This window comes from Calliphora vicina, chromosome 5 (assembly GCF_958450345.1).
Source record: "Calliphora vicina chromosome 5, idCalVici1.1, whole genome shotgun sequence".
NCBI lineage: Eukaryota > Metazoa > Arthropoda > Insecta > Diptera > Calliphoridae > Calliphora > Calliphora vicina.
The window spans coordinates 100,857,049-100,883,671 of NC_088784.1; the positions used below are offsets into that span (position 1 = coordinate 100,857,049).

Below are 26,623 nucleotides of genomic sequence, written 5' to 3' on the forward strand. Positions count from 1 at the left end.
AGAACAATTATTCGTAAATCTTCACAGGGCTATGGAATTCCCCCTTTCAGCATCTACTTTTTTGGATTTGGGTAGTATATTAAGCACCCAGTTTCAGGTTTTTATCGGGATTTTTTAAAATGTTTAGCTTTTATTTTGAAACATTTTTACAATATAAATTTATTCAAAGCACTGGCCATTGTTAACCATGACTTTTTCCCATCTTTCTGGCATCATATGGATTTCAAGCCAAAAGAACTGCCCATCTTTTGAGACCAAAAACGAATCAACTCAATATCGGATAATCTCTTCCAAAGTGAAGCGTATCCCAGAGAGAGCGTTTTGCATCGATCGAAACAAATAGTAGTCGGACGGAGCATGTTATGGACTATAAAGCAGATGAAGCTAAACTTCCCAAGCACTTTATTGTAAATATTTTTTAACATGTATTTCGGTTTGATGTCTAGCCGCATTCTGATCGTTTTTCGGCCAATACTCGTATGAATCATTTGCATGTACAGGTTCGCTGTGATGATCTGGTCAGATTTCAGCAGCTCATAACAGATAGGACCCTTTTGTTTCCACGGCTGGTTGGCTGGATTTCACATAAGATTTCATACGCTTCGGGTTTTCGTAATAGATCCATTTTCATGTATTTTATATCGTTTTATTTATTATTATTATTATTATTATTATTATTATTATTATTATTATTATTATTATTATTATTATTATTATTATTATTATTATTATTATTATTATTATTATTATTATTATTATTATTTATTTAGTATTATTTTGGACATGCAGAATCGTGTTTCAAGGTATCTTGGCTTCAATTCGTATGGTATCCAATTTCCCTGCTTTTGGATGAATCCAGCTGCTTGCAAACGTGTTAATAAATTGCTCTCTCTGGGATACATTTCACTTTGGAACAGAGTATCCGATATTGGCTTGATTCGTTCTTAGCCTCAAAAGATGAGCATTTTTTTTGGCTTGGAATCCATATTTTGCCTCCATACTTTGAAATGTTGCAAAATAAAAGCTAAAAATTTGAAAAATCCATATTTTTTAATTGTAACTTGAAATTTATATGAATATTCGATTGATCGAATTATTTTTTATTCTAAATTGAAAAATGTTATTCATTTGAAAAAAAATATATTTCTTCCTCGATTATTCGAATGAAAACTCTTATATTCTAGTATTTTTTAAACCATTAATTCTTATGTCTGTAATTTCGTAACATTTATTCTAGGTAAGATTCATCTTGAATAATTTCTCTCGGATTGTTTTGATCATGCAAAAACCATGCTATCGGTATTTCTGTTTTTGAGGATCAGTAGGCCAGTAAATAGATTGTCCTCTTGAAATTACATTAAAAACATATTTTCGATATTTTCAAACATAATCTATGAAAGTTTATAATCAAATAATTGTCATTACTTTTTTTTAACATGCTTTAATTGACAGTTTTATTTAATAATATATATAATAAATATGTGATAATAACCCTTAATTAACAACTAATTTAAAATAAAACTTTTAAATCATATTAACATTTATCATTTACGCTTAATAATAACACAGCAATTCAGTTTTGTATAAATTTTGAATTTGAATAATAATATTCAACAAACAAAAAAATCTAAAAAAAATATTTAAAGTGTTTAGTAGCAGTATTACTATATAAATACATACTATGAAGTAGTAGTAAGCCTCATTAACTGTTATAAATTTCCTGTATTGCGTTAAGACATCAAACAGAAAAACAAAGTAAAGTATTCAGTTTTGAATGCAAAATTCGAAAAAAGATGATGTTTTTAGAAGATGAAAACAACAAAAAAATACAACAATTTGGCGGTGGAAATTAATAGAGAAACAAACAAATCAGACACAATAATAAGAAACAAACAATCAAAGATATTTAAACAAAAATTGTTTAATGTTTTTGTTTATTAAAGCTTTAACATTTTCTAAGATGTTAAACAGCAACGAGATGGTTGGTCGGTCAATGAAGGAAAAAACAAAAGATTTAAAACACATACTTATTACATTTTCTCATGTTAATATTTACTACGCATGAGTTTGAGATCTCTTTGGAAACAAGGATTTTGAAGGTTTTAGTTTATAATTTTCTTATTGTTTTTATGCTGCTGTTTTTTACAAGAACAATAACAATGGAAATAAAAGCTTTTTTTTGGAAAATAAAAACAGAGATGAGCTGTTTAACAATCTAACAATAATAATGAAGATCATTAAAGAGTTGATGATCATGATGATGAGTTTGAAACATGATTATTCTTATTTTCCACCAACAGCACGCCAAAACAAAGCTTTTTGTTTTGTGAAAATATAAAACCATGTGGGCGATCAGTTAAAACGTTCAGTAGCGCGTTGTATGGATAACAAATTAGAATCATTATACGAGTATTACGCTTAAGAATTCAACTGTGAATTTTCTATAAATTGTGATAAATGCTATAAGAAATAAATAACAAGGATAAGAACAGCATCATCAACTCTAATTAGTGAAAATGAAAACATGATCATTTCGATCTACAACAAAAATTTAACTTGTTTTTAACAATATCAGCAAAAAATGCAATTTCATTATAAATAAATATAAAAAAACAAAATAAAATAAAAAATAAAGTGATGTTCTAATAACCCTATTTAGTAGTCAGCAGTGTTGTTACAAATTAACAATTTTTTTTAAAACAAAAGAAATGAGCATAATTATTAAAACAAACACAACATATTTGATGTCATCTATTTAAACAATTCAGTGATTTTGTGATGAATTATGTGTGATGTTCTACAAATAGGAAAAAATCTCTCAAATAAAAATTAATTTCAAAAAAGATAAACCAAATTTAAATCCCAAAACAGCAGTCAGTTAAAGCTTTGCGTGTTTTTCTGTTACTATTGACCGCGTGTGACATCAAGTGTTTAATTTATTTGACATTCAAATTAAAAATTTTGTTTTGCCAAACAAAAGAATTCATATTAAACTTAATTTTTTGTTTCGTTTTGTTTGGCTGCTTAAATCCCACCAAGTGTACGCGTGCTTACGTAATTGTGAAAAATCCATAAACAAATTATGTATGTGATTCTATGAAAATCGTCATCATAAACCACAAATGTTTTAATAAAGCTACACAAACTAACATTTAAATTGTTTTCATTTTCATTTTGCTGAATCTTCCTTTAGTTGTTGGAAATAGATTGTAAAACAAACTCGCAAAATATTATTTGTTCACTTTTATTAAGCTATTTACTTAGTGGCTATTTAAATTAGTTTCAAATGTTTTGCCATTTTAATGTCAATTAATATTTTAAAAAAAATATTGTAAATTTTCGGTTTTAAAAACGTAAACATTGTTGTGCGTGGTCTAGTGTTTTTGTTTAGTTAGTTTTAAGTTGATTTCAATACGATGTGGTTGTGTTTAGAAGTGATTCTGCTTTCGGCTTTATTAAGTATTTGCAACATTCACATTTTGGTGACTGCCACTTATTCAGCACATGACATTAGCAGTACGATAATAATTGTCGAGGATGCTAAAGGTAACAATCAAAAATTGTGTTTTAAAATAAATAGTAAACAAATTTATTTTGAAAGAATATTATAACAATATATCTGTGGAGTTTGGACAAAACATCTTAAGTCGAAATAAGAAAATATCTTAATTTTTTTATAATAAAACTAACTTTTCAAAACGCTCCATTTACACTAATCTGCTTCTTCTTACGAATATTAGATTCTGAGATATCGTAAAAAAAACAAATCAACTTATTTGGAGCTGTTGTTAATTTGTTTTTAACAAAACAACTTAATTCGCAAAAACTGTTGAATTTATCGACAATTATATTATTATTTATCGTTTGTATAATTCTTTGAGACAAATAATAAAGTTCTTCAAGAACAAACAATAAAATATTGACCGATAAATTCAACAGCTTTTGCGCTCTCCTGAAAAATTTGAAAATTCGACTTAAGTTGTTTTGTCAAAAGTTCACAGATATAGAGGTCTTAAGTAAAATATATGATCATTATTAATAATGATCTGGTTTCACCTTTTAAATGTGTTAGTAGCCTTAGGAACTAAATAGAATAAAAAAACAAGTTCAAATTAAACAGGACGTGTTTCCAAAATTGTAGGTTATAAAAATGAACCAATAATTTGTAAGTTGCTATTTAAAAATATAAAGACAATGGCAACAAAATAAAACAATTTCTCATTTATCAGGCAATATCACATGCATTTAATATTTTCATAAACACCTTAAGATATGCTACTCTTTTTTCACAATTTATAAAAAATCTATATCAGCAACATTTAACGAAGTTGTTTCAAGAACGAATATGGTCTGATTTCGAAATCATTTCCAGAACCCGATCAATGCTACAATATTGTGATTCTAAAGGAAACTTGTATATATTGGAACTATCCTAGGGAAAGGAAGGAAACTAACACAGAAGTAGTTATGTGATTGAATCTTCAGAGGTAGAGGTCGGTGCTATCTCTCACTTTAAATAAAAATAACCTGTCACTTTAGCATGTGGAATTTATTCAATTTCGGATATTATATTACAGTTCGCAAGTTTGAATTATTTACAATTGCAGGATTTTTTAAAATTTTTAGCTTTGAAAGATTTATTTCGAACGATGCAGAACGGTCTCTCTGGGACACGCTTCACTTCAGAACAGAATATCCGAAATTGCCATGATTCGTTCTTGGCCTCAAAAGATGAGCACCATATGTAGCCAGAAAGATGGGAAATCTTTCTGGCTACATATTCCTAGCCAAAAAAGTGCTCATCTTTTGAGGCCAAGAACGAATCATGCCAATTTCGGATACTCTGTTCTGAAGTGAAGCGTATCCCAGAGAGACCGTTCTGCATCGATCGAAATAAATAGTAGTCGGACGGAGCAAGGTCTAGACTACAAGGCGGGAAAATTTCCAACCACTTCTTTCTAAATACTTTTGAAAAGGAATTGTAACATGTAGCCATTCGGTCAATACTCGCTTCAAACTAATCAGTTGTGTTCGGTATAGGTTGCATGTGATGGTCTGGTCAGCTTTCAGCAGCTCATAATATATAAGAGCCTTTTGCTAACACCAAATACATAGAACTACATTAGCGCCATGGATAATTGTCTTTTGCGTCGATTTGGCTTGCTGTTAGGGCTTCACATACGATCTCTTATGCTTCGGGTTATCGAAATGTATAAATTTTTCATCGCAAGTAATGATTCGCTGCAAAAATGTTTATACCCTTCACCATTCCGTTTGTAATTTTTACATTTTTCATTCTGGATCGTTATAGATAGCGGAGTCGATATAGTCATGTCCATCTGTCCGTAGGTCCTAAATATAGACCCGGTTCGATTGCTATTTAAAATCGAGAAAATTGGATGAGATTTTTTTACATATTTTTTTATATCTGGATTACTAAGTCATTAATATGGACAATATTGATATCTAATGACAGATATTTCAAAGTCCTTTACAATGACGTATATAACGCCATAGTAAGTCGGACTTACAATGGCTCAAAATCGAGAAAAAATTATTTTAATCAGAATTTTTTTTTAAACAAATAAAAAATTGTATCATAAAATTGTTTCACTAATAAATTAAAAAAAGTTATACTTTAAAATGAAATTTTCCAAATTTTTTAAAAAATTTCTTATTGATTTTTTTCTCAAAATTTAATTTAAATTTTTTTTCACTAAAAATTAAAAAAAATAATTAAATTAAATTTTGAAAAAAAAATAAGAAATTTTTTAAAAAATTTCGAAAATTTTATTTTAAAGTATAATTTGATGAAAGGTATTTAAGATTCGTCACAGTCGAATATTCTCTCTTACTTGTTTTCTTTTATAGCGTTCAAACATCATTTCGGACGTGCAAAATCGTCTTTCAAGGTCTCTCGGCTTTAGTTCGTATAGTACCCAATTTCCCTGCTTTTGAATCGTGCTGCTCGCAAACGTTTTGAAAATGATGCTTGAGTAGCTCCCAATGATTTTGCAAGCTCTTGTCGAGTTTTACAACAATATTCCAGGAGTAATGCCTCCAAATCTTGGTCTTCATTCTTTTGCTAATTTTGGCTGGCCTAAGCGATCTTTGTCGATGACATGGTTCCAAATTTTACTTTGAAGGTGCTAATTAAATATACCAAACCCAAAATACAAATCTAAAGGTACTTTTTATATATTTGGATGTAAAATTCATCATACTCATATTACAAATCGCTCCTCAAATTAACGGAGCCAGATTTTTAAACTTCAATGAGGGACAAGCAGCCACTTTCCAACCGACTTTCAGAAATCTTTTTCTGTTTAAGATGTAAAACTCATATCTTTTAAAAGAAAATAAACAATTTTGAAATCAGTTTTAAAAGAACATTCCTAAGATGTCTAGAAGTTGTAACTTTACTCTATGGATTCCAACAAAACAAAATTGTTACATCCGTTAGACCCCTTTTACAATGCAGAAATTGAAAGACAGACAGACGAAGTTTGTAGACAAGGATAAATGTCAGTACTTGACATTTTTTGATTCTCTTTTCCACTTTTCGCAGTTTTTATAATTTTTCTCACATCAATATTTAAATGCATTTGATAATATAAATATTCACGCTGGAAAATAGAACGAAAAAAGGAAATGACAAATTTCAGTCTGTCTATTAATTTCGCGATTGTAAAAGGTTTAGGCAAGGCGAATTTAAATACAAGGTGGTGTCGGTGGCGAATTCAGAAAAATACGAGAGAATTCATTATTTTTTTATGTATGGAACAAGGCGAATTCATACAAGGTGGAGTCAGTTCTACAAAAACAATGATTGGTCTTAACAAATGTCAAAAAACCAAAATGAATATTTAAACAAATAAGCATTTAAACTTAATGTAGTGTAGATAATTGAATAGTGAGGGCTTTACTTATTTATGTAAACAATAAATATTTTGTTAATAAGCTTAGAATATTTAGATATTTAAATATAAAAACAAGCTTTGACAGTTGTTAGAACCAAAAAGCGAAAAAAATTATAAACTGTTTGACTGACTCCACCTTGTATAAATTCGCCTTTGTATGGAGTTTGACATTTGAAACAACTCTCTCATTGTTTCGAATGTCAAACTCCATATATAAAAAATTAATGAATTCGCTCGTATTCGCTTGAATTCGCCACCGACACCACCTTGGGTTTAGGCAAGTTCAAAAAGGAATGAGAAAAATATCTGCCTTTCAATTTCTGCATTGTAAAAGGAGTTTATTGAGCCTAGTACTCAAGTGATCCCATTTCAGACATCACATTTAATTGTGATCGTGTTTTTTGGTTTATTCTAATTTGTAAAATTTCTTCGACTACCTTTTATACTAAGCTACTGCTCAGAACAAAGTCTGCAATGAAATTTTAGTCCAAACTGTACAAACCCTAATTAATTTTTGTGAAACCCCATTTCTTGGTGTTTTTCTTATTTATTAAGCTAATTTAAACTGTAAATGATGAAAGTTATTATTTAGGACTATGTATACGAGTTTTGAATTTGACAGAATATATTTAAACAATAATTGATTTATTGCACGCAAATTCTTGATATTGAAATTTATTAACTTTATTTGGCGAACTGAATAACGACAAAAAAGTATTGTACTAAAACAGAACAGAGTCTCTCAGAAGATCAGAATCTGAAACTCACACAATCATATAATTACAAACAAACAGATTTCGATATTTTTAGTAAAATGTATATGTGAATGTAATTACATCTTAATATCAAAATGTTTAGGTTTAATATTCACATATAAGGCGCTATTTAAATTTTAAATTTCAATCATTTGCAAATTTAAAAGATTTTATAACCTACACCTGGCAAAAACCATGTAATTGTCCCTCAACTAATAAATCTTAAATCTCATCAACACGAAGAAACACAACCTTGAACCTTCAAGTCTAAAAATAACTAAAATTTTCTTTCAAGTATTTAAATGATTATTTTCAAATTAAAACAAAACAAAGCGTTTGGATTTCCATAAAAACCACATTTAAATAAATCAACAATAAACATTAAAGCATCAAATGAAACAACGCAAAAAATGGTTACTAATATTCGTACTTCAAGCGGCTAAAATAGCTGAAATTGGGCTCATATATTTTTTTTGTACTATGACTTCACATATACCTACCATTCGTATTCTCGTATGCTCGTATGCGTGCATAATTAATGATAAACTCTTAATTATTTAAAGAAATTAAATTTGTTATGTTTTTTTCGTTTTATTCTTTTATTTTTGGCAAATCTTTTGACGCTTCAGCTTGTTTTCGACGTGTGTTGGCGGGCAAACGTGTTGCCCCGCACTGGGTGCGACGGACCATAGCGTGTGAACGCGTTGAAGAGTGTATGCGCGAATGTGGTCGCGAAAAACGTTTTACCTGTGAAGGTTTTAACTATCGTTTGGATCCTTCCGGTCATGGCCAGGGTGATTGTGAGTTGATAGAGATACCGTTGGCACAAATTGATTTATACTCCAGTCCGAATAGAAGAGATTCAAATCTGTTGAGACATCCGGACTATGATTACTATGAGAGAGATCGTAATGCTCCGCCTAGTTGTAGGTACAATATGTGTAAAGAATGCAGCACTAAGTTGCCACTGCCACCGCCACCACCTCATTACAATAAACCCAGTCAGGGTTGGAGTGAGAAGCCCTATAGAGATGAGCGTTATCCTCATCTACCCTCACCACCCAGTAGCAGTGGTAGTGGCTATTATGGCAGACCACCCTCAAGCAGTTCATCTTTAGAGCATTATCCTTCGGGTCCTTCGGGACCACCACCACCGCCTCCATTGACCTCTTCGTCATATGAATCCCATGGTAGACCTCCCCATTCCTATGATCATCACAGTGGTTCTTATGAATTTTCATCACATGGCTCAAGTTATTATGAACATTCGCCACCTAGTAGTTACGGTAGCAGTGGTTCAGCTCTGGAGCCTATCGATCGTTATGATGTCTCGCATGCTGACCGTTACAGACCTAGTCATCCTTCTAGATGGGAAAGCATACCCAGTAGTTCTGGTTATGACAGTTCGAAACATGATCGTTATCGTCCTCCTTATCGACCAGGACCAGAGTATACTCCCTACAGACCATCCGACTCGCATGCTGTAAGTGGTCCCGATTCTTATCGCCCCGGACCTCCGCCACCCTCACACAACTATTTGGATAGAGATCAACCGCCTACGTCTCCCTATAAAAAGAATAGCGGAAAATTTGTTCCGTACTTGATAGGCACCGACAATGAATGGGGTTCTTATGGTGGCTCCTATGGCGGCAGTCATAATAAACAAACTGCTTATTGGGGTTTGGCCGACAGTCATTATAAACCCAGAGATCCGGTTAATTTTGATTATTCCAACTTGCATCCAGCACCTAGTAAGGCAGGAGGTTATAGAGGAGAGCCTCCACATGAAAGTAATGCAGTAATACCCTACTCCGGCTCTAGTTATGGTTCCTCTGGAAAATATGATGGTTTCCGCGACCGACATGATTATCGTCATCAATGGACTCGCCGACCAGGACCAGATGGTATAAATATTTTGTACATAGTTTGTTTTTGCTAATCTCTAACATTTGCTAATTTTATGCTTCAAATTTAAGAATGCTCGGCCAAAACTTCCGAAGGTTTTCGTCTGCACAAAAAGATTGTTAAACACATGTATTCCACACCAACGCTAACCGAGTGCGAGCGTCTTTGTTCGGGCCAGGATGCTTTTATATGTCATACCTATAGCTATCGTTATTCTTCGGGCAGTCACGACAACTGTATGCTGTGTGATCGTCCCATAAATCGTTTGGATTATTATGTGGACATTGAGCCAGATCGAGATTATGATATTTACTCCATGGCAGATGATTTAAATGTATGTAGGAAACCCTCACGCAGTGATGGTCCTGCTAGAGGAGGAGGAGGTGGTAGTTCTACAGCGTTAGCTGATCCCAGAAGTACTCGTAAGTTTGTGGGAGGAGTCTTTAAGTTATAAATTGAAATTCCATGTAATTTGATGTGTTGTTTACTGTTCTCAGAATGTTTTTTCCGTGCCATTGATGCTACCAGATTTTATAAATCTATTGTGCGAGACTCGTTAACTGTTAGATCCGTGGGTGAATGTGAAATGGAGTGTATTAAATCAACCAAATTCACGTGCCGAGCTTTTGCCTTCCGTTATGGCCAACAACGTCATGCCAGTGTTATAGACAATTGCCAGTTAAGTGATTGGCCCGTCAGGGACATGGACAAGGAGAGACATTTAGTGCTGGACAATACTTTTGATATCTTTGAAAGAGCCAGCTATGGACATGGCTGTGAGATACAACCCATTGTGGATGAAAAACATAAGAAATGTAAGAGATTTTTATGGGGGTTACAGGAAGCATTTGGAAATAATATTTTTAAACTTTCAGCCGTGTGTTATTTGGGTTATGGCTCTCCAGCCAAACTTTTGCCACTGGCCATTAAAAAGGTAATAACTGTGCCCTCCGAGTTGGAGTGTAAAAAGGAGTGTATACGTCTGAGAGATACTACAGCATTTAAATGTTACGCCTTCAGTTATGGGTAAGCGGTAAAAATAAAAAATAGAGAAACCAGAAAATTCTGAAATTTTTTTTAATTTAAATTTAGTTCCCGCAAGGCCACTTTCAACTGCGAGATGTCTGATTGTGATCAAACCGAATTGAAATTAAATTTACATTATACCCATACAGATGATAGGGATTATTGGCTTTTTGCTTGGAATCCATTTGATTATACATGTCGGGACAAGGTTAACACTATAGGTGGTTCAAGGGTTAATAATAATCGCCGCATGGATATATTTAAAGAACCGGGTAATTTATTTTTATTTTTAAGTAAAAGAATTGGTTTTGGGAAATGCTATTATTGTGTTATTATTATTTAAATCCTTTTTTGTTTAAATTAGGTGATGTGTCCTCGTGGCGTCATTATTCTGTGTCGGGCAAACCCTGTCGCCGCACCAGTCCCTGTGAAAAGAATCTTATAACGGGTTTCTATTCCTGCGAGATTGAGGGTGGCGAAATTGGGTCTTGGGACTATTGCTGTAAAGTGGATCATCCTTGTGGTTATTCACAAGGTTTCGATTATCCCTGGTAAGTATGTTTTAAAGTAAATTAAAGATCAATAAAGTGGCAAAGAAAGCCACTGGTGCTGGAAATAGTTTCAGGAGCAACAGTAAAAGTTGCTTTATACAAGACAAAATTTAACAAATTTGAAACGGTTATGATCGAAAACTTCCATTTTCTCCCCGTAGCGAAACTCATGTTAATTCAAAATTAAATCGTATCAATAAAGAACACTTTACCCCACAAGAAACAAATTTTCTTATCATTCCATTTTCGTTTTCCTCTCCACAGGTGCTTCGTAGGCGATGAACCCGATCAATGGCGCAAATGCAGCGATCGTTATTATCCCGGCAATCATACACTAACTCATTCTGGCCTAAGTGTAAAACCCTTAAAACCCTCTGACAAACGTAAACCAACCGATAGTTTTACATCAGCTTCGACCTCAGATGAATATCAAAAACCACCAAGACCGGGTGGTCTGCAAAGTTTAAGTGATTTTACTGCCGCCCGTCTATGGCCTGTGACCTATTTGTATAGTGAAGGACCGCCCAACTCAACAGAATTTAGTAATTTCGTCGATTGTAATAAGGAAACATGCTAGAGCAAGATTTAAATAATTTTTATATTGTAATTTTTTTTTATAAAAGTGTAGTATTTTTTTATAAGCTGTAATAAGTAGATTGTACTGTTTTTCGTAGGCTCTAACAGAATTGTGATTAAAAACAAAAAAATCAAAAAACTTAAAAATAAACATAAAGAGATTTTAATTGGTTTGGTTTTGTCAAAAGGAAATTAATGAAAAAGAAAATTTCTGGAAAATACTTTTCTTAAATTTTTTTGTAATAAAAATATATAATGCTAACTTTAGATTAAGTAATTAATATAAAATTAATAATATAAATAATAAAATGGCTATAATGTAATGATTAAACGAGTAATAAAAAATGTATGTAAAATAAAAATATTAAGGGGAGTTTTTCATTTATCATGTTCACAAACCATATTCTAAACAATAAACAAGGTTGTTGAAAAGACTAGTTGCTCTAGCAATAATTTACTGTCACTGTTATTGTGAATTTAAAGTACATGTTATTGTGAATGAAACTAAAACAGAGCTGCCTGTTAGAAAAAATCAAGAAAAACAAATATAAAATTAATCAAATGGATGATTTGAACAAATTTCTTAAGGACTTTAGCAACAGAATGAGAAAAACTAAACTCAATTATGTTATGATCTTAAAAAAAAAAGTAACAATAGGCCTCATTGTACCACTGCACTGTGGTTTATAATTATAGTATAATTCAATAAATCGTGGACAACAGAAAATATCTTAACGAAATTTTACACAGTCTGAGCTGAGTAGTTTGTGAGTTGATTTGCCAGACGTAGTTCAAATGGTGGTGTGCAGCTCCTCATATTCGATAACCTAGAACTTACAAAATATTGTTCATGAAGCTACTGAAAGGAAGATAGCGCTGTGTATAAATAGTGGCAGAGATTTATAATAGACGCTGTTAGAAGAAACATTAACTGTTTTACCACTGTTTAAGCTACTAAACGCTTTTATTTGCAATCAAAAGTATCCGGTTTATTTAATGGAACTAAACCACAGTTTTTAAAAACGTAACAATATTTAAACAATCAGCTAACAAATTCATATATTAGACCGAATAAATACATGTTTTGAAACCTTTTTTTGTACAGTTGCAAAACAAATACTAGGCTGAAATCTTGAAGTATTCAGAAATGTGCCTCATCACAATAGAATAATGATCTTGAAAGCCAAAAACCGAACAAACAACTCAGCGTCGAATCGTATAGTATTTAACAAAAATTGAATTTAAAAGTAGAACTTTGAATTTAAACATTTCATACATTTGTTCCATAAATAGTTGTTCTTCATTCACGTTTGTTTTATTATGCTCTTAATCATTTAATCAAAGCGAATGCAGCGTCTTCCAGGCAGAGATCCTAGCGATCTGGTAAGCCACGGATTTGATAAAGGCACACTTCACGGAGGGGTCTGTAGTGACACTTTATGCAAATAGTCAGGCAACACTAAGGGCTTTCAAATGTCAAATGGTACACAAGGGCACTGTAACATACAGGGGTTCGGTACTGGACTATATTAATAGGGACTGGGATTTTAAACCTCATATATGCCACTCCTGGTGTAGTAGGACGTATTACAGGTTGCCCTGTGTTATTTGACCAAATTTATATGGAAAAACAACCAGAATACTAATTGGAAAAGCCTGGAGCTTTCATTGGTAAATGGGATATGGACGCACAGGATGTATTCTGTGTAACTGTCTCAGGCAAAAATGGCTAGGAGAAATAACTGAGGGATATACCTAGATATGATCAAGTTAATCATTTAGGCCTTATCAGAGGAATATAGTACTCACCTAGTTCCACTCGTAGATCCATTGTGATACCCTTTAGAAATATAACTAGGTGAGTACTATGTAGAAAGGGTTTCACAGAGCCACATAGTACTCACCTAGTTATATTTCTAAAGGGTATCACAATGGATCTACGAGTGGAAGTGTATTTCTTATAGTACACACCCCTGCAAATCCATCTATCTAATCATTTATATAATGAATTTAAAGAAATAGATTTTAATTTAAGACAATCATTAATCATTCCATGCCTTTTTAAAGATATATTGTAATTGATTTGAATTAATTCTATAAAAATGAATTGTTAAAGTAATGAATTAATTCGCGCATTTAATGGAATTATTAAGATAATATATTTGATTTGATTTTGAAAATTTATTTAAGTATTAGTTCTTTAGGTCCATTGTTTAAAAGAAATATGAAAAATATTATGAAAATAACTAACCTGTTTTGTTGAGTTTTTTGTTCGCTTATGTAAAAAGAGATTTTTTATTATTTTATTTTATTTGAAACATGATATTTCAATGTATTCATTATTTAATTTATCGATATTTTACATTTATTTAGGTAAATAATATTTATTTGATTTCTTACATTTTTAATATTCTACACTATTTTTAATATTACATTTAATTTTTCTTTTTATTATTATTTTAGAATTTTTTTTTTAATTTTTAAAAAGCTCATCGATATTATTTTCATTTATTTTATACATATTTTTTACAATTTTTTTATATTTTTTTTTATTTTCATTTAATATTTTTTAATTTATATTTTTAATTGAAATAAATTTTGAAAAATATCACTATTTTTTAATTGCATATTTTTTATATGTATTAAATTTTTAATTCTTTTCACAATTGCTGATATTTAATTTTTATTTATTCAAATACTTTCTTTTATTTTTATATTCTTATTTAAGTCCACATTTTTTTAATTTAAAATAATTTAATTTACCAGCTTTCATTGATATTTTTTAATTTCCTGCTAAACTAAATAATCACCTTTTCATTTCCTTATAATCTCATTCACCATAAATTCACAACTCCATTTTATATTACCCAACACACACATATAAACACTCAAAGCTTTTTATTTTTTTACACTTAGTCTCCTCTTTACTTCATCATTTCTTTAATCGACTTTTTCTTTGTTAAAACCATGGTATCTCAATAAAACTTCATGTTACCCTAAACAAGCACTAATTATTTTATATATTTACACTATTTTTATTAAAATTTCTTTATATTTAACCACCATAAAACGGAAATATTATTGACCTACAACCGTTTGTAAAGAAAATTGCGCGGAAACTAAAATATTTTGTTAACAAAAACAGACATGTTATAAAAACAGCTGTTTTCATTGACTATTGTGAATGAAATTTAAGAACAGAGTTATTTCATTCACGTTTATTACAAAAAGGGCCAGTATTTTTGGGAGGCTGCTTGTTATTATTAATTTCTTTAGTTAAATTATTTAACATTATGAATAAGAAATTTGTAACTACTATTTTGACGGTGGGCGCTGCCGGTCTGGGTGCTTACCACTATGGCAGCTATACGGAAAGGCAAAGAATTTTACAAAATATACCTGTCTATGAGCAGCAACAAATGGAACTCTTGCATAAGGTTGGTTCATTACAGATAGATGAATTACATGAGAGTTTTATTTAATAATTACAATAACTTGCAGCATTCCCAAAAACCCGGCTTTCCCTTATTTGCCTCCGTTTCGGCTGCTGTACCCGCACCTGCTGATGACATCAATGTAGCTGCTACACCTATGCGTGTATCGCAAATAATGAAATATGGTTTTCCCAGTTTGGATTCGGTGCGTTCTTATTCAGATTATGTGTTAAGCTACGATCGCCGCAATCGTGTGGCCTCCTGGGTGTTTGAACACTTAACCGCCGACTCTATTGCCAAAAACGAAGCAGTCGATAGAGCCAAATGTGATTTCAAACCGGACGAAAGCATTCACCCCTACTTCCAATCCCAAAATTCCGATTATCGCCGTTCGGGCTTTGATCGTGGTCATATGGCTGCTGCCGGCAATCACAAAAGACATCAAAAACATTGTGATGACACTTTCTATTTGACAAATATGGCACCTCAAGTGGGCCAAGGTTTCAACCGCGACTCTTGGGAACGTTTGGAAAGTTATGTCCGCAAATTGACAAAAACCTACAGCAATGTTTATGTGTGTACAGGTCCCTTGTATTTGCCACGACAAGAGGATGATGGCAAAAAGTATGTTAAATATCAAGTAATTGGTAATAATAATGTGGCTGTGCCCACACATTTCTATAAAGTGATTGTTGGCGAGACCTCGGATAGCCATTTGGAAATGGAAGCTTATGTTATGCCCAATCAGGTGATTAGTGATGAGACACCTTTGCAAGTATTCCAAGTACCACCAGAATCGGTTGAGAGAGCGGCTGGCCTTTTATTTTTCGACAAAATCAATAAGAAACAACTGACAAAGATCAATGGTAAAAAGGTTTAAGTGTTTCTAAATGCTCCTAAGAATATTCCTAATACTTCAATAAGGTCCCAACAATTTTTAAAAATATTTATAGCCAATTGTTTTAATTTGATTTGTTTTAGATCTATTCTAGAAAAAAGTTTTAAACCTTATACAGTTTTTTCCCCAAAAGTGCAATTTAGTAAAAAATCTTTTTAAAATTGTAAATAAAAGAAATAATAAATTAGTGTATTTTGTTTTATGAGTTTTTTTTATTATTATGTTTTAAGCATTTTAATTTTTAATGTATAAATATACGAAATCATGTTTTTAAACAAATTTTATTTGATCTTGTTTTTCAATTTTTTATTTTAAGCTCTATAATGCTCCTCTTTCAAAAAGCCGAGCGAGAACAAACAAATAATACAAAGTTTTTTTTTAATATTGTTAAATGATGGTGGTTTACATTTTAAAGGTGTAATAAACAAAATAAAAGGAAACTAGATAGAAAGAAAATGAATGATAAAGGAAACTTGAACAAAATTAGTGCTGTATGCGGGTGTGTTAAAACAATCTATAGTTGTAAATGTATTTTTGAATATGAAATTAAGAATAGTAATAGTTTAATGTACTTTTTTTTTTGTTGAATTGAGGATTACATTAGTAATAATCACCACCTTCATTCTTGGAACGTACATCATCAATTTTCAAAATCATCTTAACCAATTGGGTGGCCAACAAAATTTGTTGTTTCTTGGAATTGAGAGATTCAACAACATTGTGTGTCTTCATGTTTGAATCTCCGGTCAACATGCAGTCAACACCTAGGCTGGGGCAGTTTTCAGCAACTTGACGAGCCTTCAATTCAGACAAGGTTTCAATGGGATGCAAACCACTGTTTTCGGCCAAAGCCAAGGGAATATTTTCCAAGGCGACGGCGAATGAGCGGAAGGCATACTGTTCCAAGGTGGAGAGTTGATCGGCTTCCTTGGCAACGGCTACAGAGCAGCTGATTTCAGCAGCACCGCCACCATAAACAATGCGGGAGTCCTGAAAAGTTGAAAGAAAAGGGAAAAATTAATATATTATTCATTATTAAAAACAGACACCGAAAATAAATCCACCACAAATCTACCATAGGGTAAGAAGGTTATACTTTGGTAAGAAGTGAGTAATTTTGATACATTTTTATTATTGACTTTTCCCTTAAGAATTTATTTGGGGAAATAATTTTTAAGGTAACAATTTTCGGTGAAAAATCATTGCTTGAATTAAAAACATGAAAACCTACCTTAACCAAAGAACGAACAACACATAAAGCATCATGAATGGAACGCTTAGCCTCAGCAGTAATCATTTGATTGCCACCGCGCAAGAAAATTGTGACAGCCTTAGAGTTTTTGCATTCTTCGATGACCAGCATCTTGTCCTTAGAGGTGCCAAAGGCTGAAAACAAACACAAATTTTAATAATAAGACCTAATAAACATAACAAAATAACCAAAATACTTACAAACTTCTCTAACTAGACCAGCGGTACCCAATTTCTCTGGGGTCAATTCCTCAAAACGTGGTACAATTCTGCCGCCAGTAGCAATGGCAATCAATTCAATCTCAGGACCACCTACCCAACGTACAGCAGGCAAGTTTTGCTGCAACAACATATGATTGGCTTCATCATCAAAGCCCCACTGGCAAATGGCTAAAGTGGCACCGGCATCCTTGACCTTCTTAACCATCTCAATGAATTTCTCTTGTTCATATTCACGCAATAACTTGTAGTCCTCGGCCGAGGTAACATCCAACTTATGCTTGGTCTTGGGCTTTGGTGGTTCAAAGGGACAGGTGAGTATAGCCAATTTTACATTGCGCAATGTCTTGGGCATCTGAGCATGACTCATGGTTTTGTCGACAACGACACCCTTAACCAACATAGAATCTTCCATACGACCGCCAACTTTAGTTTCGATCTTGATCAATTCAAAATTGACATCTTTCTTCTCGATATCAGCCACATTCAAGACAGCATCAACAGCCATCTCGGCCATTTGACGATGGCACTTGTTGACAATCTTTGAGCCCAAAGTGGTCATAGCGATTTGAATAAGGGGTTCCTTATTGTTGGGATCAATGGGGAAGGGTTCAGCAATGGCTTCCAATTGCTTGACGGCACACTGGGCAGCCAATTCGAAACCATCGGCAATACGTATGGGATGGATGCCACGATCGATGAGACCCTCGGCTTGTTCGAGCAATGCTCCGGCCAAGACTACAACACCAGTGGTACCATCACCAATTTCATCATCCTGTGATTGTGACAATTGAACCATCAATTTGCCAATTTCATGATCGACATCCATCAGTTTCATAATAGTAGCACCGTCATTGGTAACGGTAACATCACCATCAGGACTGACCATAATCTTATCCAAACCCTTGGGACCCAAAGAGGTCTTAATGATGGATGCAATTTGGCGGGCAGCCAAAATGTGACTCTGGAAGTGGTGAAAAGAATTTAAAAATTAAATAAATATTTTTCTCTAGTAAATTATACAAGTTTTTATTATTTATTGTATTAATAAGTTTGGGAACAAATCCACAGCATTTCCAATTGTATTTCAGAAATATCCAATTAAGTTTCAGAATTTTCCAATTGTATTTCAGAAATTTCCAATTGTTTTTCAGAATTTTCTATTTGTATTTCAGAAATTTCCATTGTAGTTCTTTCGAAACGAACATTTTTTTATTTCGTTAGAAAACTTTTATAAAGAACACCAAATTATGAGCTCTTTTGGAACTAATTCCGGATTTAGGATCGGAAGATTCTTTAAAATGTATTTTATTTCAAAAATTACTTTAGGAGATATTTAATATTTTAGTGATTTAGGGGTGTAAATGAGTTTTCATTTCTGGACAATGGAAATATTGAATATGTTTAAGCCGAACATTTCAAATTTATAGAAATAGAAGCCTGTGTTGAACAGCTTTTTCTCGGATTTAATGCAAATAATAACATCGATTACCTATAAGCACTCATAGGAGATAATTTGCAACCTAATGGAATCATTTTGCAAAGATTTGTAAAAAAAAAACCGATGGGCATTTTCCGAAAAATTCAGTTGTTTTAAACATAAGCCATCTGTATGTGTTTTTTCAAAACTTTAATAAGTTTCATATTAGTAACAAATTTTGAATCTTCTGCCCACTCCCTTATTTCAAGACATTCATTACTTCACATTTGAAACACCATCTGCTGTTTTTTCACGGCATGTCTCATATGATTTGTAATAAGAAATGCATGCACACACAACCAATTTACTGACTCATTCGCACAAATAGCGTCTTTAACCTCAAATTATTTTTCACTTTTATTTGAAGCACTAGCGAAAATGTTCACCAACCGTGACGTCATGGATATAAAAATTAATTAATACCATCAAAGGACTTTTAAAGTTATTTTTTCTTAAACATACAAATAATTTAAACAATTTAGAATAAATTGCAAACAACTTTAAAAAGATTTCAATAAATTGTCTTTGAAAACAAGCTACTACTTAGAACATCTGGAATATTCCGTAGCAAAAAGCCGGTTGAAATTCACTATTCTATCCACATTTTTTTTATATTATAACAAATTGTTTATAAATATTCACTTCTTTATAGATTTTTTAAATGTTTTTAGTCCTTTTTAATATATTTTTTTGGAATTTTTTTGCAAACTTTTTGTACCTTTATGGCATCTGTGCCTGTGATACGTTTTTGTTTATCTTGATCGCGCAAAATGATGAAAGGTCTGCCATATTCATCAAAGGCGATGGATCCCGGAAATCCGCTCATCATCTTGATTTAGTTATTTATTTTATTCACACGGATTCCTTCGGATTTATTTAACAATTCAACGTAGAAATAAATTTTCTTGCTACTATTTGCAGACCGTACGAAAATCTATGTAAAAGAGATTTGACGAAAACACCCGGTCAATGAATTGTCAAAAACAGAAAACAAAAATGGAAGAGGGAAAAATTTCTCGTGACACAAGAAAACAAAGAAAGAGATAATTTTGTAATGGCAATGCTGTTATGGTAAAACTAAACAGTGTGGCAATATGTAAAGACCGTTATGATATTTTTTATTAGACAATTAAATATTTGTTTAAAGACACGAAATACTGTTATATACAAGACTTTCTATAGAAAATACAGTTATGCACAAGACTTTCTATAGAAAATACTGTTATGCACAAGACTTTCTATAGAAAATATTGTTATACACCAGACTTTCTATAGAAAATATTGTTATACACAAGACTTTCTATAGAAAATATTGTTATACACAAGACTTTCTATAGAAAATATTGTTATACACAAGACTTTCTATAGAAAATATTGTTATACACAAGACTTTCTATAGAAAATATTGTTATACACAAGACTTTCTATAGAAAATATTGTTATACACAAGACTTTCTATAGAAAATATTGTTATACACAAGACTTTCTATAGAAAATATTGTTATACACAAGACTTTCTATAGAAAATATTGTTATACACAAGACTTTCTATAGAAAATATTGTTATACACAAGATTTTCTATAGGAAATACTGTTATACACAAGATTTTCTATAGGAAATACTGTTATACACAAGATTTTCTATAGGAAATACTGTTATACACAAGATTTTCTATAGGAAATACTGTTATACACAAGATTTTCTATAGGAAATACTGTTATACACAAGATTTTCTATAGGAAATACTGTTATACACAAGATTTTCTAAAGAAAATACACACAAAGTTATACACAAAATTTCTATAGAAAGTAAGATTTTCTATAGTAAATACTGTTCGATTTTTGCAAGCACGGTGAATAAAGTAAAATATATTTTATATTTTTCTCTAAATAATAGTTAGTAACAAAAAGACGTCTACAGAGTTTCATAAACTTGTTTAAAATTTGAATTTGTTTAAATTATATTTGTTTATTAATAAAAAAAAAGTTTTTTTTCATACCGTATGTATGAGGGAGCAAAGTATATTAATTAATTTTTTCTATTAATATTTTCAAATGAAAATTCAAAAAATTTTGACAATCTCACATTTATTTACAAAGGAACAAAAAATGAACAAAAGAATTTAAATTACAAAGCAGATTTTCTATTTTAAAAAAATTTAAACAACATTTTTCGACATCTCTATTTAAATGGAATTTTTTTCGACTATTCGGCTTTTTTTAGTTAATCGACTTTTTTGGAATAACATATCGATTGTTCTACTTGTCTAATCTATTAATGGAATTTTTAAATTTCAAATTTCTAACAACTTTTTTTAAACTTGCAGATTACCACCAACATTGTTTACTATTCAATTATGTATGTATCTTTTTTAATAACTATTTCATAAACATTGAAAATTCTTTTCATATAAATCATATCGCTGTATTTCTTGTTTTTGTTTTATTTAATTTACTATGGCTTAATTTTCATGCTAACAAATTTTGGTGATTCATTGTTTATTCTAGAACAAAATGATGAAATGTTTAGCTTAAGTATGGCAGCCCTATGTTTTTGACCCTTTTTTATAGCAAAAAATGAATGGCAATGTTGTTATTAAAAATGGATTATGCAAAAAATCATGAGCAATTAATGAAATCTGGAAGATAATTCTTAAAATTTATTATGATATTTAAATTTTGATTGCATATTTTGTTATTTTTGTATGTTATAATACATTTATTTGTTAATATTTGCATTTCTTATGGTTTTTATTCTAAGAGATATCATTTCTTTAGCCATTGTTACTGTTAAAAAGAAGCAGTTTACTTCCCTGCCTTCGTTTTTGGCATGCTGTATGTGTCAAAGTGTGTGTGAATGTGTTGCGAAGAGAACGGAAAAAACAGAAAAAGAAATAAAAATTAAAAGGTAAATACACTTGGCAAAAACAAAAACACCATAAGAAACACTTCACAATAATATACTTAAGCAAAGAGGAATTGTACAAAAATATATTCCTACATACATATGTATGTACATGTGTATATATTTTTCTCGTATATGTTTTTTCTACGATTTTTCTTCCATATTTTTTTCGTCGTGTATTGAAGAATAATTTTCACTGATTTCCGTACGGCATTTTTCACTACCCAGCTGAAAAAGGCAACAAAAACAACACGAGTAGTATCAGCCACCAGCAGCAGCAGTTCATGTAAAAAGAAACAAGAATCAAAATAATAGTGTGTGTTTGTTTATTATTTTTCTATTCTACAAAATATTAATAATAAAAATATAAGAAAAATAAGAAAAAACATAAGAGGGCCCAACACAAAATACACAATCAACATCATCATCAGCAGCCAGTCAGTCAGTTAGTCAAAGCCGTGTAGTAGTAATCATTATTTTTGTTGGATTGTTTCTTGTATTTTACTTGAATTTGAGCTAGTGAGGGCAAGTCAGAGCTTTTGGCCCATGTTATAAAAATGTCTGAGTATCACCGTTTGACGGATCAAAAATATTCGGAAGCTGAATATCTCTTCCAGGTGAGTTCGCTGTTCAGTGATGTAAATGAAATTTAATAAAGTTTTGTTGGTAAAATTAGCTTAAAATTTGTGTATAACTTTTTATTAATTCTCTTATTCTTTTTTGTGTTTCCCATTCTCTTGTATGTGTGTGTGTTTATCTTTTTGTGTCCGATACAAAAATTGTCTGTTTACTTAAATGTGGAATTGGAAAAACAACAAAAAAATACATACGATGTAAATAATAGACAATCGAAATGGCCAAATCAGATGAGGAATTCAATGTGGAGTTGTGTTCCACGCCACCATCGCACACAGAATTAGAATTGGCATTGATGGACAACGACTTAGAGTCCATATATTCGTGGAAGTTAGTAAAACGCAGACGACCCCGCCGCCGTTACACTGTATCTCATGGTGGAGGAGGTGGTGGTAGCGGCGGAGGAAATAGTGTTAATGGTCATAATGCTAATGTTTGCAATCTAGGAGGCGGTGGTAGTGGCGGATTGCCACCGGCTCCTCCTTCCACGCCCACTTCACTAACACCCACTAATACAAGCCTCTCATCGTCGCTACCGAATTCAGGCGTCGGAGGCGTTGTTACCGAAGAAGAGCAACAACGTCTCGATAGTCTACTCTACATTCTCGATTATGCACCCAAGTACAAAAAGAAATTGAAGGAACAGCAACGCACTGATGCTGAATTAGCAGAACTTTTTAATGTTGTCTCCATAACCGCCACAAATGGTACATCATCGTCGTCCTCTTCGAAAACTAAATTCCAGCCAGAGCGCGGTGTCTCCTCAACATCGCGCTCTATACGCAAACACGATGTGAAATCTATGAAAATCTTTAAGGTTCACCGCAACCTAAAGGAATCGTTTCGGGAACGCGATGAAGAAGATTCCGTTTCGGCGCCCGAATACGATACCGAAGAAGAAGATACCCGCTTTCATCGTTTGGGCCGCATAAAGCCCTCTCAACGGTTGTCGCTAACAAAGCGGCAACGACGTTTTGCCCGCTTTGAACATGCCGAACGTATGGAGGCAATGGTTGATATTTTTGATGAAGCCATGAATTTTAATGAAACCTAAAAGGTATCATTCAATTTATTAATGTCTTATTAGAACGTTTCTTTGTTGTGGACTTGGAGTTTCTCTCTTTTTTTGTTTTGGCAGTGGTTAGCAAAGGTAAACAATACAAATATGATTTCCCTTTTACTTTTGCCAAGTAAAGAGAGTATGTATTTGCATTAAGAGATTTTTGTATTTTTGAAAGAGTTAAAAGCGAAACTAGAAATTTCGGAAATATTTAATATTTCAAAGAATATTTTAATAAAACTTGACTACACAATTTGGCGGATTTCGAATTTTATCTAACTTTGTGAAAATTTTAATTAAAAATCAAAACTAATGGTTGAGCACAATATCGAAAGAAATAGAAATGACTTTAAACTAAAGTTTAACCTTTCTATTTTGTTAGGATTACTATGGATTGTGATTAAAACAAATCATTTAGATCTCAAAAACTTGTACTGAAATTAACTAATCTTTAAAATTATTATTTTTTATCTCACTAAACATAAAATAAGTATTTATAATATTAGGTCTAGGAAAACATAAGGTGAGATAAACTGTGCAACATTCTAAGTCTGATTAGAAGTGAGTAAAATTTAAACTCTTGATTACACTGGAAATCATGTTAAAAATAGTTTTTCTATTCTTTTAAAACGTATTTTGCAAATAAATTAACTGTTGTTTGGTTTTCGAAATAGTATATTTAATGTTCGCTTTTAATATTTTCTTGATACAAAATATCCTTTCTAAAATCACTTTGAAAACTCCATAATCTTTGAGAAAATGAAATAAGATATGAATAATTATATTATTAAAATATAAAACTATTAAAAACATAAAAAATAATGCCCTAAGCGTTAAACTTTTAAAAATGGGTCTCAATGTGATGAAGAATGAATTTCTGTGTAATTTTAAATTATTATTTTTTTTTATTATTTCAGTTTATTATATAATATTTAGTAATTTCCTAATGAATTAAGTTTTATTTTTCCTTTTTTTTTATAATTTTGTACTACAATGTGTATTAAAAATAATCATTCGCAAGCAAAGAAAAAAATAATTGTTTTAAAAAACCTCAGACTTAATGAAAAGATTTATTTAACTTAAAAAAAACAACAGTAAATAAGTATGTAGTGTAAAAAAGTACCTTTTTACCATGATGCCTCCTCTCTTGATTCCTATCCCAGACCACTTTAATTGTCTCATGAAATTTTCAAGTTTTATTTTCATGTTTTTAAGAAAGAGTTGTTGCATCTTTGTACTTGTTTTATTTAAGTTTTTAAAACTCTTTTCTTATTTAATTTTTGGTTTTGTTGTTTAAGTTCTGAATAAAAATACTTATGAATTTAGTAAAAAAAATATGTTTTTTTGTTTGTACAACTTAATTAAACACACACAAAAATATTAAAATTAAACTCTTATATAGTATTCCATTATATTAACGATATTATGTTCATATTTTTTTTAGTTTATAAACAAATCGAAAGAACGTCGTACGTTCAAAAAATTCTTTTTTTAAAAAAAAGTTCCAACTCTTTGAATGTATTGTATAATGTAATAAAAATTAAAATAAAAAAAAACATTATCTCAAAAAAATTTAAAAAAAATGTTGCTATTATTTCATAAAACAATTAAGAAAACTATCAGCCCAATTCTGAATAAAAAATTCCGCGGGAGTTTGTTCCCCGGGAGTTTTTACCCATTGAATTTGAATAGGAAAAATGAGAAAAGGGGAAAAACTCCTGCGGAATTTTTATTCATAATTGGGCTGTATGTATATGTATTCGGCTATGCCGTATCTTATATACCTTTTACCAAAGTATACTTTAAGAAAATAATTTTTGTTGGAAAAAGTTTTTGGTGAACAAAATTCACCGCAAAAATTTTTTTTCCCGTTTTTGACCCATTGTCGGTCCAAATTTCTATGGCGTTGGATAGGTCTTTGATATGTCTATCATTAGATATCCACATTGTCTATGTTAATGAATAAATAATCCAGATATATTTATATCAAAAATAGTTCAAAAATCGTGTTAGTCGTTGTTTTTTTGTTATATCTCAGCCATTTGTTAGACGATTTTCCCGAATTCAATTAGCAACCGAACCGGGACTATAGCGGATATATTGATGTATCAATAATGTCTGTACATTATTTGGGAGCTTAGAAGAGTTGATTTCAACATACAGACGCTATAACGCAAGTGTTGAAATTACAAATAGAATGACAAACTTGTATATAACCTTATAACTGAAGGGTATAGATATAGCCGGCAACACTAGTCATGCATAATGAAACTTTGTTGCCTACCTACGATTGATCAGGCAATTACGCAGCTCCACAGTGGTCGCCAGTGGAGAAATATTGAAAGCTACCAAAGTGCTGCTTTAAGAACTGCCATAGATGGTGTTATACACGAGGTAAGGAATGTTCTTCGGAGCATGGAATATCATGTTGACATAGCATTTCCTATTAGAATGTCAAAGGAGTACTCATCCAAACTACTACATCACAGATTATTACAGATGTGAAACAAATGACAGCTCAAAAAAGTAGTAGAGCGAGAGCAAAGAACCGCTTTGACATTTTCTTCTGTTTGTTTTTATTGCCATATTACTGGAACCAGCTTCAATATCGAAATTTTCTATCGATACGAATGTGGTAATTCAGTCCCTCATCCAATGTATTTGCATTTATCTCCTCGTGCATACGAAGACTCCAATTGTATGATGTAGTTTAGATAACTCTTCCGATATCATCCCAGAATGCTCTGTCAACATGACATTAAACGATATATATGGAGATGCCTTCAATCCAGCAAACCGTTTCCATTTTGTGTTAAGGAGCCTCATGAGACCCCAATATATTTAACTGTCCAGCCAATTCTTCTTCACTTCGTCCAAGAGATTTATGTACTAACCCAGCTAAAATAGTACAATTTCTTGAACCTGACCACGATTGAGAACCAGTGGATTTAAAATTTGTATAGTTTTGAATGAAGTAGATTCAGTGGGCAGCCAATATTCAAACAG

The 26,623-nt window shown here is 31.6% G+C and overlaps 4 protein-coding genes across 4 annotated transcripts in view; 3 read left to right on the top strand and 1 right to left on the bottom strand.

The window, feature by feature from the left end:
• The window catches only part of LOC135961608 (uncharacterized), a 35,168-nt gene extending 23,419 nt beyond the window's left edge, over window positions 1-11,749 (top strand). Inside the window, exons 5-11 of the mRNA XM_065513135.1 lie at window positions 8,305-9,579; window positions 9,652-10,002; window positions 10,078-10,395; window positions 10,456-10,606; window positions 10,673-10,878; window positions 10,971-11,157; window positions 11,422-11,749. Coding sequence (XP_065369207.1) covers window positions 8,305-9,579; window positions 9,652-10,002; window positions 10,078-10,395; window positions 10,456-10,606; window positions 10,673-10,878; window positions 10,971-11,157; window positions 11,422-11,734 — 2,801 coding nt within the window. The 3' untranslated portion in view covers window positions 11,735-11,749. The remainder of the gene's footprint in view (window positions 1-8,304; window positions 9,580-9,651; window positions 10,003-10,077; window positions 10,396-10,455; window positions 10,607-10,672; window positions 10,879-10,970; window positions 11,158-11,421) is intronic.
• Window positions 11,750-14,987: 3,238 nt separating this feature from the next.
• On the top strand, window positions 14,988-16,505 carry EndoG (Endonuclease G). Its single transcript, XM_065514345.1, has 2 exons — window positions 14,988-15,170; window positions 15,235-16,505. The coding sequence occupies exons 1-2, from the start codon at window positions 15,027-15,029 to the stop codon at window positions 16,045-16,047; spliced, it is 957 nt and encodes a 318-aa protein (XP_065370417.1). The 5' UTR covers window positions 14,988-15,026; the 3' UTR covers window positions 16,048-16,505.
• CCT5 (chaperonin containing TCP1 subunit 5) lies at window positions 16,345-19,968 on the bottom strand. The gene is made up of 4 exons (XM_065514344.1): window positions 19,734-19,968; window positions 17,518-18,499; window positions 17,297-17,451; window positions 16,345-17,055 (listed from the first exon to the last, which is right to left on the bottom strand). Exons 1-4 carry the CDS (start codon window positions 19,842-19,844, stop codon window positions 16,666-16,668), a joined length of 1,638 nt encoding a protein of 545 aa, XP_065370416.1. The 5' UTR covers window positions 19,845-19,968; the 3' UTR covers window positions 16,345-16,665.
• Window positions 19,969-22,022: 2,054 nt separating this feature from the next.
• LOC135961068 (uncharacterized) lies at window positions 22,023-24,952 on the top strand. The gene is made up of 2 exons (XM_065512537.1): window positions 22,023-22,538; window positions 22,766-24,952. The coding sequence occupies exons 1-2, from the start codon at window positions 22,479-22,481 to the stop codon at window positions 23,609-23,611; spliced, it is 906 nt and encodes a 301-aa protein (XP_065368609.1). The 5' UTR covers window positions 22,023-22,478; the 3' UTR covers window positions 23,612-24,952.
• The last annotated feature ends 1,671 nt before the right edge of the window (window positions 24,953-26,623 follow it).

Excerpts from the sequence above, each read along its gene's own strand:
- CCT5 (XM_065514344.1), bottom strand. The coding sequence starts at position 19,844 with ATGATGAGCGGATTTCCGGGATCCATCGCCTTTGATGAATATGGCAGA. Across the intron at positions 17,452-17,517 it reads TGGTCTAGTTAGAGAAGTTT|CCTTTGGCACCTCTAAGGAC; the intron begins GTAAGTATTTTG and ends GTTTGTTTTCAG. Across the intron at positions 17,056-17,296 it reads TTGTTCGTTCTTTGGTTAAG|GACTCCCGCATTGTTTATGG; the intron begins GTAGGTTTTCAT and ends TCAACTTTTCAG.
- EndoG (XM_065514345.1), top strand. The coding sequence starts at position 15,027 with ATGAATAAGAAATTTGTAACTACTATTTTGACGGTGGGCGCTGCCGGT. Across the intron at positions 15,171-15,234 it reads AAATGGAACTCTTGCATAAG|CATTCCCAAAAACCCGGCTT; the intron begins GTTGGTTCATTA and ends AATAACTTGCAG.
- LOC135961068 (XM_065512537.1), top strand. The coding sequence starts at position 22,479 with ATGTCTGAGTATCACCGTTTGACGGATCAAAAATATTCGGAAGCTGAA. Across the intron at positions 22,539-22,765 it reads AAGCTGAATATCTCTTCCAG|ACAATCGAAATGGCCAAATC; the intron begins GTGAGTTCGCTG and ends TGTAAATAATAG.